This window comes from Tetrahymena thermophila, assembly GCF_000189635.1.
Source record: "Tetrahymena thermophila SB210 genomic scaffold scf_8254481, whole genome shotgun sequence".
NCBI classification, from domain to species: Eukaryota; Ciliophora; class Oligohymenophorea; order Hymenostomatida; family Tetrahymenidae; genus Tetrahymena; species Tetrahymena thermophila.
Genome location: NW_002476256.1, coordinates 1 through 17,497, shown reverse-complemented (window position 1 = coordinate 17,497; position 17,497 = coordinate 1). Strand labels below are relative to the sequence as shown.

The 17,497-nt window shown below is 22.7% G+C and overlaps 5 protein-coding genes across 5 annotated transcripts; 2 read left to right on the top strand and 3 right to left on the bottom strand. All coding sequences in view use genetic code 6, as the record gives it.

Annotated features, from left to right (window-relative positions):
- Positions 1-1,345: 1,345 nt before the first annotated feature.
- TTHERM_01347930 (MFS transporter) lies at positions 1,346-2,989 on the top strand (the record flags this gene model as incomplete). The annotated part of the gene is made up of 1 exon (XM_001029683.1): positions 1,346-2,989. The coding sequence occupies one exon, from the start codon at positions 1,346-1,348 to the stop codon at positions 2,987-2,989; it is 1,644 nt and encodes a 547-aa protein (XP_001029683.1).
- Positions 2,990-5,630: 2,641 nt separating this feature from the next.
- On the bottom strand, positions 5,631-6,233 carry TTHERM_01347920 (DoxX family protein; the record flags this gene model as incomplete). The annotated part of the gene is made up of 1 exon (XM_001029682.3): positions 5,631-6,233. One exon carries the CDS (start codon positions 6,231-6,233, stop codon positions 5,631-5,633), a length of 603 nt encoding a protein of 200 aa, XP_001029682.1.
- Positions 6,234-7,335: 1,102 nt separating this feature from the next.
- TTHERM_01347910 (kinesin motor catalytic domain protein) lies at positions 7,336-10,621 on the bottom strand (the record flags this gene model as incomplete). The annotated part of the gene is made up of 9 exons (XM_001029681.2): positions 7,336-7,926; positions 7,986-8,063; positions 8,126-8,448; positions 8,792-9,023; positions 9,077-9,412; positions 9,636-9,897; positions 9,969-10,147; positions 10,251-10,376; positions 10,535-10,621. 9 exons carry the CDS (start codon positions 10,619-10,621, stop codon positions 7,336-7,338), a joined length of 2,214 nt encoding a protein of 737 aa, XP_001029681.2.
- An 856-nt stretch (positions 10,622-11,477) lies between these two features.
- TTHERM_01347900 (cyclin-dependent kinase-like Serine/Threonine kinase family protein) lies at positions 11,478-12,789 on the bottom strand (the record flags this gene model as incomplete). The annotated part of the gene is made up of 2 exons (XM_001029680.3): positions 11,478-11,888; positions 11,977-12,789. 2 exons carry the CDS (start codon positions 12,787-12,789, stop codon positions 11,478-11,480), a joined length of 1,224 nt encoding a protein of 407 aa, XP_001029680.1.
- Positions 12,790-14,020: 1,231 nt separating this feature from the next.
- Positions 14,021-15,919, top strand: TTHERM_01347890 (hypothetical protein; the record flags this gene model as incomplete). Its single annotated transcript, XM_001029679.2, has 4 exons — positions 14,021-14,216; positions 14,288-14,347; positions 14,407-14,550; positions 14,640-15,919. Coding segments are annotated over 4 exons (1,491 nt in total), but the record flags the coding sequence as incomplete, so codon positions are not given.
- Positions 15,920-17,497: the final 1,578 nt, after the last annotated feature.

Below are 17,497 nucleotides of genomic sequence, written 5' to 3'. Positions count from 1 at the left end.
TTGTTATTAATCTAATTGAAATATAAGCTGTATTTTTTTCTCCTTCTTTTATTAATGAATGTATGTAATTAATCTTGTACGCATTAAATTTACCGATGTGAATTATTTGATACGATTGATACTTTAATTATATTTTTTTATTGATTGATTGATTGATAATAATTTGATTTATTTTGGTTTCATTTAATTTAGTTTGCGCTATATTTAGATTAATCTAATTAATTCAATTCAATTCAAAATTTATCCTTTGATTAATTTGTATCTTTAAGTAAATTTCTTTTCATTAAAAATTAAAATATAATTCTAATAAATTAATTTGGCTATATAATCTATATTTTTAGATTCTAGCCTCACTGATTTAGGATGTCTTGTTCTGTTTAAAAAAAAATTCAAATAAAAATTGCATGAAAGATACATTTATGAAGGAAAAAAAATTACTCTTAGCTAATAAAGTATTTAATTTCTTTCTTTAATTTTTAGACCTATTATTTAACTTGGTTTATTAAATAGGTGGTCAAAGAAAATGCAATATATTTTATTAAATATTTATGTCCACTACTCTTTTGCAGTTGTTTTTTGATTGAGTGATTTAATGATTATTTTATAATTAAGTGGTATGTTTATTCGTGCTTTTGTTGTTTTTGATTTACATATTGATTTGATGCTTTCAAATAATACTGTTGTATTCTTACACAAATATTATTAATATTTCGCAAGTATTCGACTGCAGTTCTAGTAATAATATTTCTTCTATGGATTTTAATAATGTTTTTATGAGTGTTAATAGGGTAGGCTGCTTCTAATAAGAACTTTTGGAATCAAAATTTTATTTTAAGATAAGAAATTAAGATTTGACAATTATTACTTTTAAGTCTGTTGATGGGGATAATTTAGACAAAAACATACATGAATGTATCAAATTGCTAATGATTTCATACAGAATTCTAATTTTAAATTCTAAATTTGATTAAGTGGGCAACATACTTCTAGTTAAATTCTTTAAATAGTTGCTTATAAATTTGGTAATACTGAATTGGATCTAGTAAATAATTTAATTGGTGGTCAGCTATATTCATATGGTTATTAACAAATTAATTAATTTTCATTATTGTTTTGTTTATTTTTAATATGAAATATATTATTTGTACTGTATATTTTATTTACTTTTCATGTAACGCAACTACTTAGTGCTATCTTAATTAATTACGCTTTTAAGAGCCCACCAATAAAACCCTAAAAGTAATTAATATAAAGCTGGTTTAATGCTATAATAAGAAATATAAATAATAAACAAGTAAAAAATTAGTAATCTAATTAATACAACAAAAAACAAACATTTAAATAAATGACTCAACCTGAAACAAATAGTTAACAACAGCAACAAGCTTTAGAAATTGTCACAGATTAAAATAAAGCTGACAAGCAATAAAAAACCCCTCAATAACTTTAGAATGAAAAGCGTATATTGAGATACAGAATTTTTACCTTTGTAGTTACTTTCTGTAGTTATGCAGCTGCTCACTGTATCAGAACTTCTTGGTCTTAAATCAAGCCTTAAATTAAAAGTGATAAGTAATATGGTCTTGACACTAAATTTTTAGGGTACATGGATATGACTTTCTTATTATCTTACGGTATTGGTTTGGCTACCTTGGGTCGTCTTGGTGATAGATTAAATTTGAGATTCTTCACTGGTTTTGGTATGTTTGGAACTAGTATAGTTTTGATGACTTTGGGTGCTATTTAAATCAATCACGCATTAACAGGTGATGCCTAAAAAGCTGTCTTTATCATTCTCTGGATTCTCAATGGTCTTTGTGAAAGTACTGGTATGCCTGGATTCGTTTCTGCTATGGGTAATTGGTTCTCTAAGAATTCAAGAGGTGCTATTATGGGATTCTGGATTGGAACTACTAATACAGGTGACATTATGGGATATATTTTAGGTGGTGTTATGACTTATAGTATGAATTTATATTGGGGATATGTTCCTATTGTTAGCGGTTTCATGCTTGGTGTTATGGGTATCATCCTTTTATTGTTCTTAAGACCTTATCCTGAAAAGTTAGGTTTATTCATCGATGAAGAAGGTATTGCTAATGCTGATTAAGAATTAATTTAAAGAAGAAGATTGAATTCTTCATTCATGATTGAAGCCGAGAACAAGACAGTAGAAGCCCTTGATGATTATGAATAAAAAATTAAAAAAGATGTTGAAGAATAAAGAAATGCTAAGCCTGTAACATTCTTAAATGCATGGCTCATTCCCAATGTTGCTTTGTATGCTTTAATCTTCTCTGTCGTCAAGAGTACCATTTACAGTCTCCTCTTTTGGCTTCCTACTTATCTTTCAGATAAAAATTTAAAGGGATTAAACGTTTACATTACTTGTGTTTTTGATGCTGGTATTTTCTTAGGTGGATTCATAGTAGGTAAATTGAGTGATAGAATTGGAAAAAGATCAGTTGTCATGGTACCTTCTCTTTTCGTAGCTACTATGATGATTCTCACAGTTATTCTTTTGGACTCTAGTGCTTTCGGAGCTAACTTTGTTTTATTCTTTATTATTGGTGCCTTCCTTGGTGGTCCTTACAACGTTATTTAATCTGCTATTATGATTGATCTCGCTAAGCAAAAGGGTCTTGCTAAGAACACAAGAGCCTTAGCAACTGTCACTGGTTTGATTGACGGCTGCGGAGCTATTATTTCTGCTATTATGTAAGTTATCATTCCTTTCATTGGTACAACTCACATTTTCTATCTTCTTTTTGGTCTTGCTTGCAGTTCTTTCCTCTTCCTTATCCCACTTTTGGTTAAGGATACTAAAAGTTTACTTAGAAGAAGACAAAGAAAAATCGATTTTATGTCTTCTCAAATTTAACTTAATGGTAAAAAGTAAATTTTAAATGATCCTAGTGTCCCTACATTATAAAACCTAAATGAAAAGAAGGAATCTACTGATCCCTTGTCAACTGAAAACAAAGCTTGAAATAAATTTGAATACTATTTACTTACTCTCTACTTTAACAAAAAAAAACACTCTCCTTTCTCATAAATATTTATTTGTAAATTGAAATAAATTTAGAAATTACTCTAATGATATTTAATAATAAAAATTAATTGTCTATTTTATATTAATGTATTTTATTTTCTGATGGAATTTAACTCTAACTCTAATGTTGATTTGCTTAAAATTTTACACTTTATATATTTCATTTTTTAAGCTTTATCTTTAATCGAACTAATTTAAGTTAAGGACATAAATTTATATTAAAAATCTAATCAAATCTATCTATCCATTAATCGTATAATCAAACAAACTATAATTTAAACAAAAAGATATAAATTTATCACTGTCTAATTTATTTATAATTTTTGATAAGCTAATTTATTTTGTAATTTAGCAAAATTTATAGTAGTAGTATATCAAATGAATTATTAAAGTACTTTTCTACTAGCCAAAATTGTATTCAGTAGGACTATACTTTGACGAAAAATTTTAAATAGAACTAAAATTTTTAATGAGCAATTTAATTAATTTTTTAAAATTTATTAAGATACCTGTAGATCTATCTTGAGTATACTTATAATCCTCTAATATCAATTAATTTACACAATTACAATTATTTTTCAAACCAATATCTATCTTATATAGTTTTTAGTCTATGGATAAACTTTTATTTTTTTTAATATTTATAAATTTATTTTATAACCTTTATCTATTTATCTGTCAAATTCTTTGTGTGTGATTATTTATATTTTATATTTTATATTTTTAAATTTTTTAAATATTTTTAAAAAATTTTATCTATATATTTACTTATCTATTTATATATCAAATAATTTTATGAATAGATCTACCTATTACCATTAAAATTTTAATAAAATGTGTCTATGATGCTTTTGTGTATGAATACTAAATATAGTTTATTTAAAAAAATGAATTTCATTTTTAATCTTTTGCTTTTTATGAAATATTAATTTTTCAATAGCTGTTAGTATTCATCATAAGCTTAAAAATAATTATCTTTGTAGGAGTTAAAAAGTTTTTATTAGATAAGAAATAAAATTAAAATTTGGTAATCAAAGATCTAAATTATTTTCAAATCTAAATTTTATTATTTAAGTATTAGACATAATAAAAGTATCTTAAATATCATTAACTTTTTTTCTTATTTTATTTTTTTTAAATTTAAAATAAATTTTTTATTTTTGTTCTTAAATGAAAATCTTAATTTTAAAATCAAAAAATGATAAACTTTGGCATTCAATTAAATATATAATTAATAAGCTATGGTTTTGATTATGATTATTACTGATGCACATATTAACTTCCTATCTTTTCGTGTAAAGAATATTTAATAAATTTATTTATTTTTTATGCTAGATCAAAGTTAAAGTATGAAAGAAGTACTATTTTTAGAATTAGAGTAAATAATTTTACTAAAAAGTTTACAAAACAAATCTCAGCAAACCTATTACTGAAAATACTATTTTTTAGTAAAATTAATTTCTAGGAATAAAGTTAATTTAATATATTAAATAAGTATAAATAAATTGAATGATATATTTAATAAATCTAAAAGTAAATAATTTACTGATTAAAATAAAATATAAATTATTTGGCTATTAAAAATAAATTTAAAAAAATTAAGATGTACTTATTTTCAAATAAGAATTTCATAAAAAATTTTATCTTATCACTCAACAAAAATTATATGGAGAAATAAATTAAAATAGTTTATTTGCAGACATAAAATATCTTCTTTTTTTCAACATTTTGATTATTAATAAGCTATAATTATATACTTTACTTATTAATCTAATTTCAAGATAATTATTAATCAAAAACTCTTTAATTTTTACAATCAGAAAATTTAGCTAAATTTAAAAATTTTTATGTATAAAAATTATTTATTTATGAAATTACAATACATTAAATTATTAATTATAATTCTATTATAAAATATCAAAATCAGATTTTTGAATAAATAATTAAAAAATCTATTTCATAATAAGTCAATTCCAAACGAAGGAATTTTTGAATGGCATCTTGCTATATTAATATTTTTTTTATTTTATTGTATATTTTGTGAATGAAAGATATATGTTAGACCAGTATTATTAAAACTTTTTTATGAGGAAAAAATATATCATTTATAATTAAGCATATTTTTTAATTTTAAAATATTTTTGAAAACTATTGATAAAAAATTTTGGAGCTTTGTTTGAACTAAAATCATAATTTAATTTTGAAAAATTGATTGAATGATGTTATTACAGGTTAATTATTAATTTTTTTTCTAAGTGAATGATCAAAAAATTATTGAATTTAAAATTAGATGATGTATTTGATTATTTGTTTGTTTTATTTGTTTAAAAATCAAATATCTATCAAAAAATATTGTAATTGTAAATAAAGAGTGCATCAGTCACAAAGTGTAAAAACATATCTTTCTTTGTTTCTTGATTAGAAATTGAAAAGAACTTTTAAAGAAAAAATATAAAATATTAGTTAAAATAATTTTTAATCGATTGTAAAGTAGATACTAGAAAATACAAATAATCTCATATGAAACTAATTAACATTAATTTATATTATCAAAATATATTTTTATGCTATTTTTTTTTCACTTTCTCTTCTTTTCAGCAGACTTGGAAACGCTAGCAGCTTGGGAAGGCTTCTTAGGGGCAGAGGCTTCAACCTTTTCTTTTTAAGCTTTCTTGACTTCAGCTTGTTCAGTAATATTGACCTTAGGTCTAATATCAGAAGCAATGAAGAGGGCAATACCAGCAATAGCAAGATTAATGACACAATTCATAAATTCTTGATGGAAGTTAGTTGGGTTGGCAAAAGGATTGTGAATAAAAACAATGGTAGAAATAGTGAAGAGATAGAGAATGAAACCAGCCAAAGGAACACCAAGGATAATCAAAGCAGAAGTAAATAATTAGGTGTATCCAATATAGGTAATAATTAAGTTGGAGTGGTCAAGAAGGAATTCAGGGCTAGTGTATTACTTGATCAAAGGAATATGCTATTGAATATGAGGAGAAACAACTTCACTTGCTTGCTTAAAAACTTGAGTAGTTTGGACCCATTGGTGGAAAATTTTGTATTGGGTACCAAAGTAAAGAGCAGGCTTTTCAGGGGTTTAAATCTTTTGGATGCCAGCGCCAACAAACAAAATGACGAAGAATAATCTTCCTAAAAATCTTAAAGCGATTCCCATTATTAACTTGAATATTTTTTAATATCTATGCTTTTCTTTTAATTTATAATTAAAAACTTTATTTTTTATTTACAAAATCTTTTTCTTCTCCTCAAGCTTTTCTTCTTCTTTTTTTCTTTCTTGTATCTATCTATAAAGCTAATAATGAATAAATTCTCCTTCCTCTATCTTAAAGGGGTTTATTTGTTTGTTTCTTCACAATAATGAATGAATAATTTAATTGTTTGTTTTTTTTACTCGTCAGTCGTCAATGATTTACTAATGACTTGATCATCAATTTATACAAATCTTTTTATTTATAAAATGCTTATATCAAGCAGATGTTTGATTTTTCATAAAAAAATATAAAGATTTATCAAAATTTTTTGTTAGAAAAAATATTCAAAAATTTTAACATTCATTTTTGTATTGAACTAAATTTTTTCAATTCAAATGTTTGGATTTATAAAAAGCATCTTTCTTTTAATTAAAACACGTATTCAAATTAAGCTAATTTTTTTTTTTTTTGAGTGATTTACTTTATGCATACAACACCAAATCAGATCAAAAATTTATTATTTGATCATTTATTTTTTATTGTATTTTCAAGTTAATTTATTTAATAAGTTGGTATTTAATTCTACTTGAAATATCCATTTATTTAAAAATACAACATAAATAAGTTTCTATGTCATACTTAAATACCTTTCAATGTTTTTAAGATTATTTACATTTAACACATTTTTCTTTAAAAATATATTTGTAGAATTTCATTATAAAAAATGACATATCTTTTTTAAATTATTGATTAATTTAATAATTAGTGAATACCTAGTTAGTGATTTTAATATTAATTCAAATAAATTAGATTTTATTAGGTATTTAGAATTTGAATATAAATCTCTCTTAAAAAAACTTCTTTTTATGATATTTTAAAGATTTACAATTTCTTTAGAGTATTAAATAAGAATAACAAATTTATAAGGTATCTCTATTTTAAATTGTTGATTAAATTTATTGTCAATGAATATAAAAGGAGTGATTTTAATAGTAATTAATATAAATAAATATATAATATAAATTAGATTTTATTAGGAAATAGGTATTTATTTGAATAAAGTTCTCAATTAAAATACTTCTTTTCTTACTACTTTAAAAATTTTTGATTTCTTTATAAATATAATTGCTATTGTCTTGCTTTTAGTAGATTATAGTTTGGTTAAAAATTAGCAGGAGAATAATTTTAGTTCTAACGGTTTCCTTTACTTGATTTAGAATGAGCAGAATAAGAATCTGGTAAATTTGTATCACTGCCTTGCTATAAACTTAATTGGTTTTTTCTTGTAGGGAGGTGATATTAACTTATCTTTTGCTATTAATTAGGATACATTTTAGGGTGAACACTTATCTAGGATTAAACTCTTCTTTTAGGAGAATGTTGGAGACTTGTATTCACTGGAGATCCATTTTATATAATAGATTAATTTGTAATAGTAGAATGATTCAGTCTTGCAAAATCTGCAACGTCTTCTACGTTTTTTAAGTTTTTGTAAATTATTTTATTTTTTAACTTCCCTTCCTAAATTATATTTTTCCAATCATTAATCACTCCATCTCTTAGCTTGATTTGTTATTATAAAAATTGCACCTATTATTCTTTGTGTTTTGATTAATTATCTGACTTTTTTTCTCTATACTAAATTTCTATGCTTTCCTTTTATATTAAAGTTAAAATTAGATAAAAAATTTATATTGTTATAATCTTTGTTTTACAGTTTATACTTAAGCTTATTTATATACGCTCATAATATAATTATTGTTGCTTAAAGATAAATTTGCCTATTTTATTTGCTTTAGTTAAACATATGAATTAATTAATATATATTTTTTGTATCTACTTGAATTTATTTTACCGTAAGCAAATCATTTCTTTTATCTATGAGATTAATATATTTATTTGTATAATCTTCTTTTTATTACATTAAACTCTTTAAATTTTGCTTGAAAGAATCAATTTTATCCTTTACTATATCTTTATCATTAGAAGGGTCCTAAAGTGATTAAAATATTAATCCATTTATCTTATCTATTTGAAAGTCAACATCTTATTAAGACTTTTAAATATCTAGCTCCAACTAAAAGTGTTTTTATATTATTTTTTCTAATTTATTTAAGCTCTCATTTTATATTTGTTCATAATCACTTCCTTAATTGATAGGTGGTAAGTTTATTCCTTCTTTTATATTCAAATCAAAAATAATAAGCTTAATAATTAATTATATATTTAATTAAGATTCTTCCTTTTATAATTAATTGCTATGTTTAAAGCAATTTAAATCCAATTAATTAAATTAATTTATTTTATACTTTTTTAAAAAATTAAATTTATTTTCTTTATTCAAAATTATAATAAAATACAAATTATTTTGTTGAAGTAAAATTGAATTTCTTTTAAAGAGACATTGATTGATGCTTTTATTCAATTTTTCTAAAGTTTAAATAGAACCATCTCTTTTATTTATTTTTTTTTATGTATTATTCTAAGTAAATTGCTCTATTAAATAAAATAAAATTAATACGCTTATCCGAAAGCTGCCTTTTAAGCTATTCATTTTCTTGTCTGAGATTTTGAATTATTTAAGCATAATTATTTAGATGGTTCTCTACATTAAGAATGTTTCTAACCACGTTAGTTTTGATATTTTTTGCTCTGTTTGCATAATTTAGAGTATTATAAGTATCTTCAAAAGTCAAAACACTAGGTGAAACATTCGCTATCATTACAGTTCTACAATTTCCACCTAAAGAATCCTATTAAAAATTTTGAACATGAGACTATGTAATTAATGTAAATAAAAGCTCACTTTAAGTAATCTAGTAAGTTTACTGCCTCTGTAAGGTACAAACAAGTTTGAGTTCTTTTTTTCTTATATTTAAGATAGGGCTTAAATACAATTACCTAAACAAAGTAAAGATTAATTAATTTTAGCTCCTTCTATCATTCTTAGTCCTCTATTACTTGTATTTGCTGCTCTTTCACTTCCAGCCAAATCTACCATACTCAACTTGGAATATTTAACTTCTTCTTGAGGACCTTGCTCTAACTATTTTATTTCTACTTAAACCTAAAGCACTGCATGAGATCTTGAAGAGGCTTCGTTTGCTTCAGTTGCTTCCTTTGTTCTGTTTCTATTACCTACCTATAAAATGTATTTTGTAAGATCTGATTGATTGCAAATAAACAAAAATGACTACATATATTACATATTATTTAGTTATTTATTTTAAAGGATAAATTAGTGTTATTTTTTTAATATAAATAGCTATATTTTTTAAAATAAAACAGCTTTATTTGTTTTGATTATTTTTTTGAAATTTATATTTGCCAATAAATCAAATTCAATATTTCTATAATAATTTTACCTTCAGTAGAGCCATGATTTCTTGTGTAGAGCTGCATTCTATTTCTGTAATACCTGCAACAACAACTCCCTATGAAGGATCTTCTCTCAAGTCCAAATTTTTATCTTCTATAGACAATAAATCTTTTATATTTTCGTTGTATATTTCAAGATATGAAACTCTAACAACAAAGTGATTCTGGTTTGAATTTTGCTAAATCAAATAATACAGCTAATTCATAGTCCTTGACATAATACCAGGGTTATCAGGACTACCAACCATTCTAATCATTATTTTAAAATTTCAATTTCAATATGCTCTAACAATCAATATAATTTTTAACTAATCGAATACGTATATGTTTTTCCAGCACCAGTAGCTCCATAAGCAAATACTGTAGCGTTAAATCCTTCAATAACACCATCAAGCAAAAAATTCGATGTTTTTTCATAAATTTCAACCTAGGAAATAGTTTCATCAAATGCATAATCAAATGCAAATTGCATTTCTTTATTTCTATTCTTCCTTAATACCTAAATGAATAGTTTATTTGATTAATATCTTGCTTATCTTGAAAATTATATTTATTTCATTTAACATATTAATAAATGAAATAAACATGCATTGAATATTTACATCATTCTAATTAGACTCATAATATGGGTCTATTAGCACAACTACTCTTTCATCTAAAATTCTTACTACTTCATATTCGCTTTTTTCTATTTCTCTTTGATTTAGAGGCCTACATCTAATCGCTACCTATAAAAAGAAAAAAAAAAATAAGCTTAGCTCCTAGCTGATTACAAAAAATTGGAGATGTGCAAATGGGTTTTTAAATGATATTTTTTAAGCCAAAATTGACCATCAAAATATCAGAATTATAAGCACTCATTAAAATTTGCTATAAATAATATTACTAAAATGTTATTTTATCCATTCTTCAGCTAATCTATGTAATTATTTCTCTATAAATTAAAGTCATTTAAGTAGTCTTTATTATTCATACTAACTTATTATTAACAAACCAATCTTTCTTTATGCGTCTTTGCTCACAAAAAAATTATTAATTTCTTTTGAAATTAGAACTTACTTATAAAAATACACTAGCAATAATTGCCTTTAATAATCGAATTTTACTTTGTAAGCATGCCTTCATCATAAACAAACTCTCCTTAATTAAAAAAAAATATATTAGCCATACATATTAATTCTATGCAATTTATCTTTCTATTCTTTTGATTTTTATTTACATGCAACCTAAAATTAAACTAAAATTATGTTAGCGATAGAATAAATAATTAAAATTATTATAAAAAGTTTAAATCATGAATATATTATTTTTTTAATACTTCAATTTAAATTAAAATAAACTTAAATAATTCATTACTCTACCTAAAAAAACCCAAATATTTAATTTAATTATTTTTAAATTAATTTTATAAAACATTTATCATTAAAGTTAAGAGTTATTTGAGATTAATAAAAATAAACTCATATAAAAACCACTCATAAGAAAATTAAAAAAATGATTTAATTATTAAATTTTATTATTTGCTGAAGTATTTTTTTTCTCCAATAAAATTATTAATTAAAGATAGCTTTTATTTACAATATGAAGATATGTTTTTATAATCTAAATATTTTCAATTTTTTTTGTTAATTAAAATTATTTTTAAACCTTTGCTTATTATTTTGTTTAGATTTTAGATATTAATAATTCTAAACTTAAACAAATTTAATAATGATATTATCTAATTTTATTTTTTTAGTCTATTTAAAATTTTTATAATTATTTAATATTTTAAGACATTAAAATTAAGTAATTTTGTTTTATTTTATTAAGCACTCTTTATTATTTAATCAGTTTTATGCTGTATAAGGAGTGCATGTTGTTCCAGGTTTATATTTTGAGTTTCTCATTTGAGATCCAGTCTTTACAATATATGATTTTTACTATTTTTAACTATTAAATTGATTTTCTAAGTTATTATTTATTATTTGGCTTTCCTACAACAAATCATTAATTAGATTATCAATACTTTATGATGCTTTTAAATTTTTAAGTAGCTATTATTTATCTATTTACTAAATTTCTTGCCTTTTTTAGTCCTGGCTATTATCATTTTTAACAGAAGAATCGTTGAAGTTTCTTTTGTCGATTAGCACACTTCCTTCTTATAATATTTTATCATTTTTCATTTTTATGCTTTCAGGGATTGGGATGTTACAAGAAAAAAATGGGTGCTATAAGGCTGCATATGCTGAAATTCTCTTTAATTAATAAAAAAATATATAATTCTACTTTAATTTTATTCTTTTTAAATTATTATAATATTAAATTAAGAAAACTCTTTATTACCTTTTAAGGAGAATAACGCAGCATTTTTTATAATAAATCAATAGCTTCAGGAGAAGCATTTGGAATTAATTCTTGCAAAGGTTGAGGCTTGTATTGAGGAAAATTGTAGCCTACTCCTGATGCTAATTTATAACCTTCTGGCCATTCCTCTTTACTTGGAGTTCCCATAACTTTACAAATTTAAAGGATTTAATCTAGTTCATTCTATCCTGGAAAAAGAGGCCATAATTTATATAATTCGGCCATAATACATCCGATAGCAAATATATCAATAGGAGAATTATAATTGTTCGCCCTTAAAATTACTTCAGGAGCACGATACCATCTAGTAGAAACATAATCTGTAAATGGAGGTTTTGAACGAATTTCGCGTGCTAATCCAAAATCTGCTATTTTTATTGTGTTGTTAGACTCAAGTAAATTTTCAGGTTTGAGATCACGATGAAAGTAACCATGTCTATGAATATAAGCTAATCCTTGAAGTGTCTAATATATAATATTTCTAATTTGATTTTCTGTAAATGGCTTCTCGCGATCTTTAGTCATTTAGTATACGTTTTAATCCATGTATTCGAATACAAAAAAGAGTTCATTATTGTGTTTTATAATCTCATAAAGATTGACTATATTTGGATGATGGAACTTCATCAAAGAAGTTATTTCAGGAAGTTTTATGATCTCTTCCCATTTAGGACATTTTTTTGATTTCATTTTTTTAATTGCTACAACTTGCCCGTTTGTTTCATCAACAGCTTTCATAACTACACCAAAAGTTCCATCACCTAATGTGGCTCCTATTTTATATTTTTTCATCTCTTTTTTATGTATGTTTATTTCTATCTATCTATCCTAATTGAATATAAAATTTTGAAAAAAGACTTAATTTTATAAAAAAAGATTATAATTTTTAAATTATTAAATTAAGTTATATACGATCAAATATATGTGCTTTTATTATACAAATCTGATAAATTGATAGTCATGATATTATGAAAAAAATATATTCTATAAGTTAGTATCATATATTAAAATATTATAAACACAAGTTAAATTTCAGTTTTATAGATTAAAAATCCTAAATAAATATTTGTAAAATACCTTTTTAATGTTTAACTATTTAATAAATTTAAAAAAATATTTTTTTAAATTAGAATAATTTCATAAAAGGCTATTAACAATAAAAATAAATTTTTAAAAATTTTCATACATATTAATTTGTAAATAATTAAATAATTTTAAGGACTAAACTAAATTTTAAAATTTGACTTTTTTTGAAATTGAAAAATAATTACAATTTAAAAAAATTACTTTATGTTTCTTCAGTGTAAAAAAGGAGACCTACCTGACTGATTCTTGAATATAACCCCTCATAAATTAATAATTTAAATATATATAGACAGCTGCCTATTTTAAAGTTTAAGTTAATTAATTAATTATAAATTCTAATTAATGTTAATATTTATGAAATCTTTTATGATAAAATATAAATAGATACAATTAGTCAGATTATTTATTAGATATTGATATAAAAAAATAAGAAATTTAACTTCGTTAGATATAATTATTTTCATTAAATATATCATTAATTTTTTTAATATTTTAAAAAATATATTTTAAACCAATAATAAATAGTGCCTAATATTAATTTTATCTAATAAGTAATCAAGAATCAATTTAATTTACTAAATAAAAAAAAATAAATAATGAGCTAAAAATTTACTTAGAAATCAAAGAAAAAAAGATCTTAATTTAAATATTTAAAAAAATTTAAATTAGTAAAGTAATATAAGATTTAATAAACCTTCTTATATTATTACATTTAATTTATAAATAAATTGTTTAGTAGTTGTTGACTGACTTTTAAATTTGACTTAATTTTACTTTTGAATGAAAATTAAAACAAAAAATGTTAAATTTAAAGAGATAGATAGGTATTGGTTGCTGTTGTTGCTATTATTATTTGTTCAATTATATGAATAGCAATACATTAATTAATAGTTTTTTAATCTTTTTTTTAATAAAGGCTTGTAGTTAATAAATATAATTAATAATAATCAATTCTATTAATTGCATAAAAATTACTTACTTACTGTTTGAATTAATGTCTGTTTTTTCAGAAGACAAATTCAAGATAACTAGGAGAGTACCAGCTCTGTAAAATATGAAGTCAATAGATCATATTACAAAAGTTTATATAAACAATAAGCAGTACTAGCCCATTTCGACGAAAGTTAAGAAATGTAAAAACATCTACTCTTATATTTTAGAAATATCAAATGATTAGTACTAAAATCATCTATATCAAAAATAGATTTAAAGCTAGCTGAGCACATTCAAAGAAATTCACATAGTTCTGAAAGAAGGTTCCAAGGTAATTAATTTTTTAAGCAATCTTATTGCGGTCTGTGTAATTTTGAATTATTTTTACAGTAAAGTTAAGAAATGTTGGAGATAGCAATGAAAATGACGAAGATTATTTCTTGTATCCAAAAAATAAATAAAGTCTCAAGGAAAATCAATTATAAAACATAAAAAATTTTAAAAGAAGCGTTGAGAAACAATCATCATTGACAGGTATTAATTGTGGCTCATGCCAATTTTAACAGATTGCTTACATCATTCATACATTTTAGCTCAATAAATATAACTTAATTTAAATACAGATGACACTTCTTAATAAGGAAGATAAAAAGCATAAACAGCTTACTGTTTGAATAGTATTTCAAATCAAGAAAGCTATGACAGCTCTACCTTAAAGAGCTATTAGACTAGCGATGACAGTAAATTTAAATAAGAAGTAAGAAATTCCCTCCCAAATTCTCCTTTATTATAACCGACAGTAGTTTAGTCAAATATAAACAAGTAGAAATTGAAGCTGGAGTCTTTCGAAAATGAGTAACAGCAAGAAAATCTTAAATCAAACAATACAAGCAAAGATCAATAAAACTCGTTGGAGGACTTCAATAAATACTAATTGGTTGGTGTGCGTAAAAATTTAATGCTTCAAAGAGCTCAATTATAGAGGTTAGATTAATTTAATAGAAAGGATGAGTCAAACAACTTCATTTAAGAGGAAGAAGAAGACGATGATGATATACTATTTCATGAGTCTTTTGAGAGAAAGAACCAGTAAAAGTAAAAATAAGAGCTTGAAACTGGCCTGCCTTAGGAGAATTGGAATGAATTATCAATAATAAAGTCAAAGGGAATTTAGTAGAATAAAACTCCCCTTTCATAATTGAATATACAAAAATTTAGCAGAAATCATATTTCTAATTCCTAAGCTGGTTCAAGAAACAGAGTAAATTAATCTAATGATTTAGCTAGTATTTTGTAAGAATTAGATCAAGAAGATTCTAAGCATAAAATAGTACTGCCATAGAATTTTACATTTAATAACATAAAAAGAAATACAGTATTTAAAAAATCAGCTAAACAAAACGATTTAATGAACAGCTTAAAACAATTTAGACAATCAATTAGTCCTTAAACAGAAAATACTCCATAACCAATAAGACAGCTTTCTTAAAATTCGTTAGGCACAGCAAATCTATAAAAGGTATAAAAACCAAAAGTTGTCAGCACCTTTTCACAATCTTAAAATTTATTCAATATAAAACAAAGCAATCTCAAAGTAAGGTCTTAATAACAAGATATTAATTACATAATGAATTAAAACTTCCTTTAAGATATTAAAGACCTTAAAAAAAAGCTATAAAAGCAATCATTTGTACTCAAGGCTTTAAATATTTGAAAATAAATAAGTTTATTTATTTTTGAGCAAGTAATTCATTCTGCTTTTATAATGGAATAAAAATAATTATAATTGAAAACATTTACAAATTTAAAAAATAGCAAATATTAAATAAATAAATAATTAATTAATTAATAATTTATCTCTTACTAAACTTGTTAAGTAAAGGTGTATCAAACAAAACCCGAATTTAACTAAATAAATTTATTAAATTATAAAAATATGAATCTATTAATATACTAAAAATATTTATTCCTTTTATTATAGATATCTAAGACTAAATAATTTTATAAGTTGTTCCTTGGTATGTTTTATTTTTTATGTTTAAAAACAATCAATACTCACTCGTAAATCTAAATGATTCTTCAAAAAAAAACAATTCTTATTTTAAATATATAAATCATTACTAAAAAATTTAAATTAAAAATTGCAGTAAAAAAAGAGAAGCTAATGAAATAGATAAATTCAAAAAATATTTAATTGAGAATATAAAATGATATTTAATTATTGATTTTTTAATTTTATTAATAATAATTCAATTTTAAATTTATAATAAATACTTTTTATTTATGCAAATTTATTTTATTCGAATTATCAAATAAATTGGTATTAAAATAAAATTATTAGTCGAAAATAAAATATTTTTTTCAAACTAATTTGATATTTCTAATTTTATTTAATGCTTAATTAAAAAATTACTTAGTTTTATTAATTATAAAAAAAAAAAATATTGGCAACTGTGAGATTCGAACTCACGCGGATTACATCCAGGCGATCTTAAGTCGTCCCCCTTAACCAACTCGGGCAAATTGCCTTATTGAAATATTTGAATTCATTTGTGAATAATTTTTATAAAATATTAAAAATACATTAATATTAATAAACAAACTAAATTCTTTTATTTTTCAAATTAAAATTATTATAAAATAGAAATTGTTATTTATTTTATTATTGTTATTAATTATTGTCAGCTAGATATCTCAGAGCATTCATTTATGCATATATAGTAGAGATCTTAATTTTTACCTCACCCTTTTCCCAGCTGGATGCTGGAAAATAAATAAATGAATTATTATATAATCCTCAAATAAATTTATTGAAGTAATAACACTGATTAATATTTCCAAACAACTCGAATTGACTGACCTACACGAAAGAAAAAAAGGTGAATAGTAAATTATAAGAACTATTAAAATAGATACATACTAAAGATTAGGTACCCTAAAGACAAGTAAGAGAAAGAACAAATATGAAACTGAATTAATAACTAACTACTAGGTTCACAACATTCTAAATTAGATTAAAAAAAGCAAAGATTTTCTTAAATATGATGAATTATATAAAGCATTTTTTTTTCTTGTATAGCAGTCCAATGATTCATTAATTGCAAGATATATCAAATCAGTGATCAAGAATTAATTACCATTAAATACAAAAAAATTTTTTATTGATTAGGCCGTGATACAAACATATTATAAAATAACAGATTAATTGATATAATTGTGATATTGGTTGATGTTAACCAACTCTCTTTCCTATTGAAATATAAATTTAAATCTGAATATAGAATCAATAAAATAATAATAACACAATTTTTCTCAAATTTCCTTAATTCAAATAATTTCTATAAAAGGTAAGTACAGTTAGTGATAAAAATTTGATCTTTTATATTTTAAAGTAATTACAGTTTGAAATTGTAAGTATATAATTGTTTCTATAAGTGTATAAATGAATATATTTTAATAAATATATATGTATTCCCCTCCC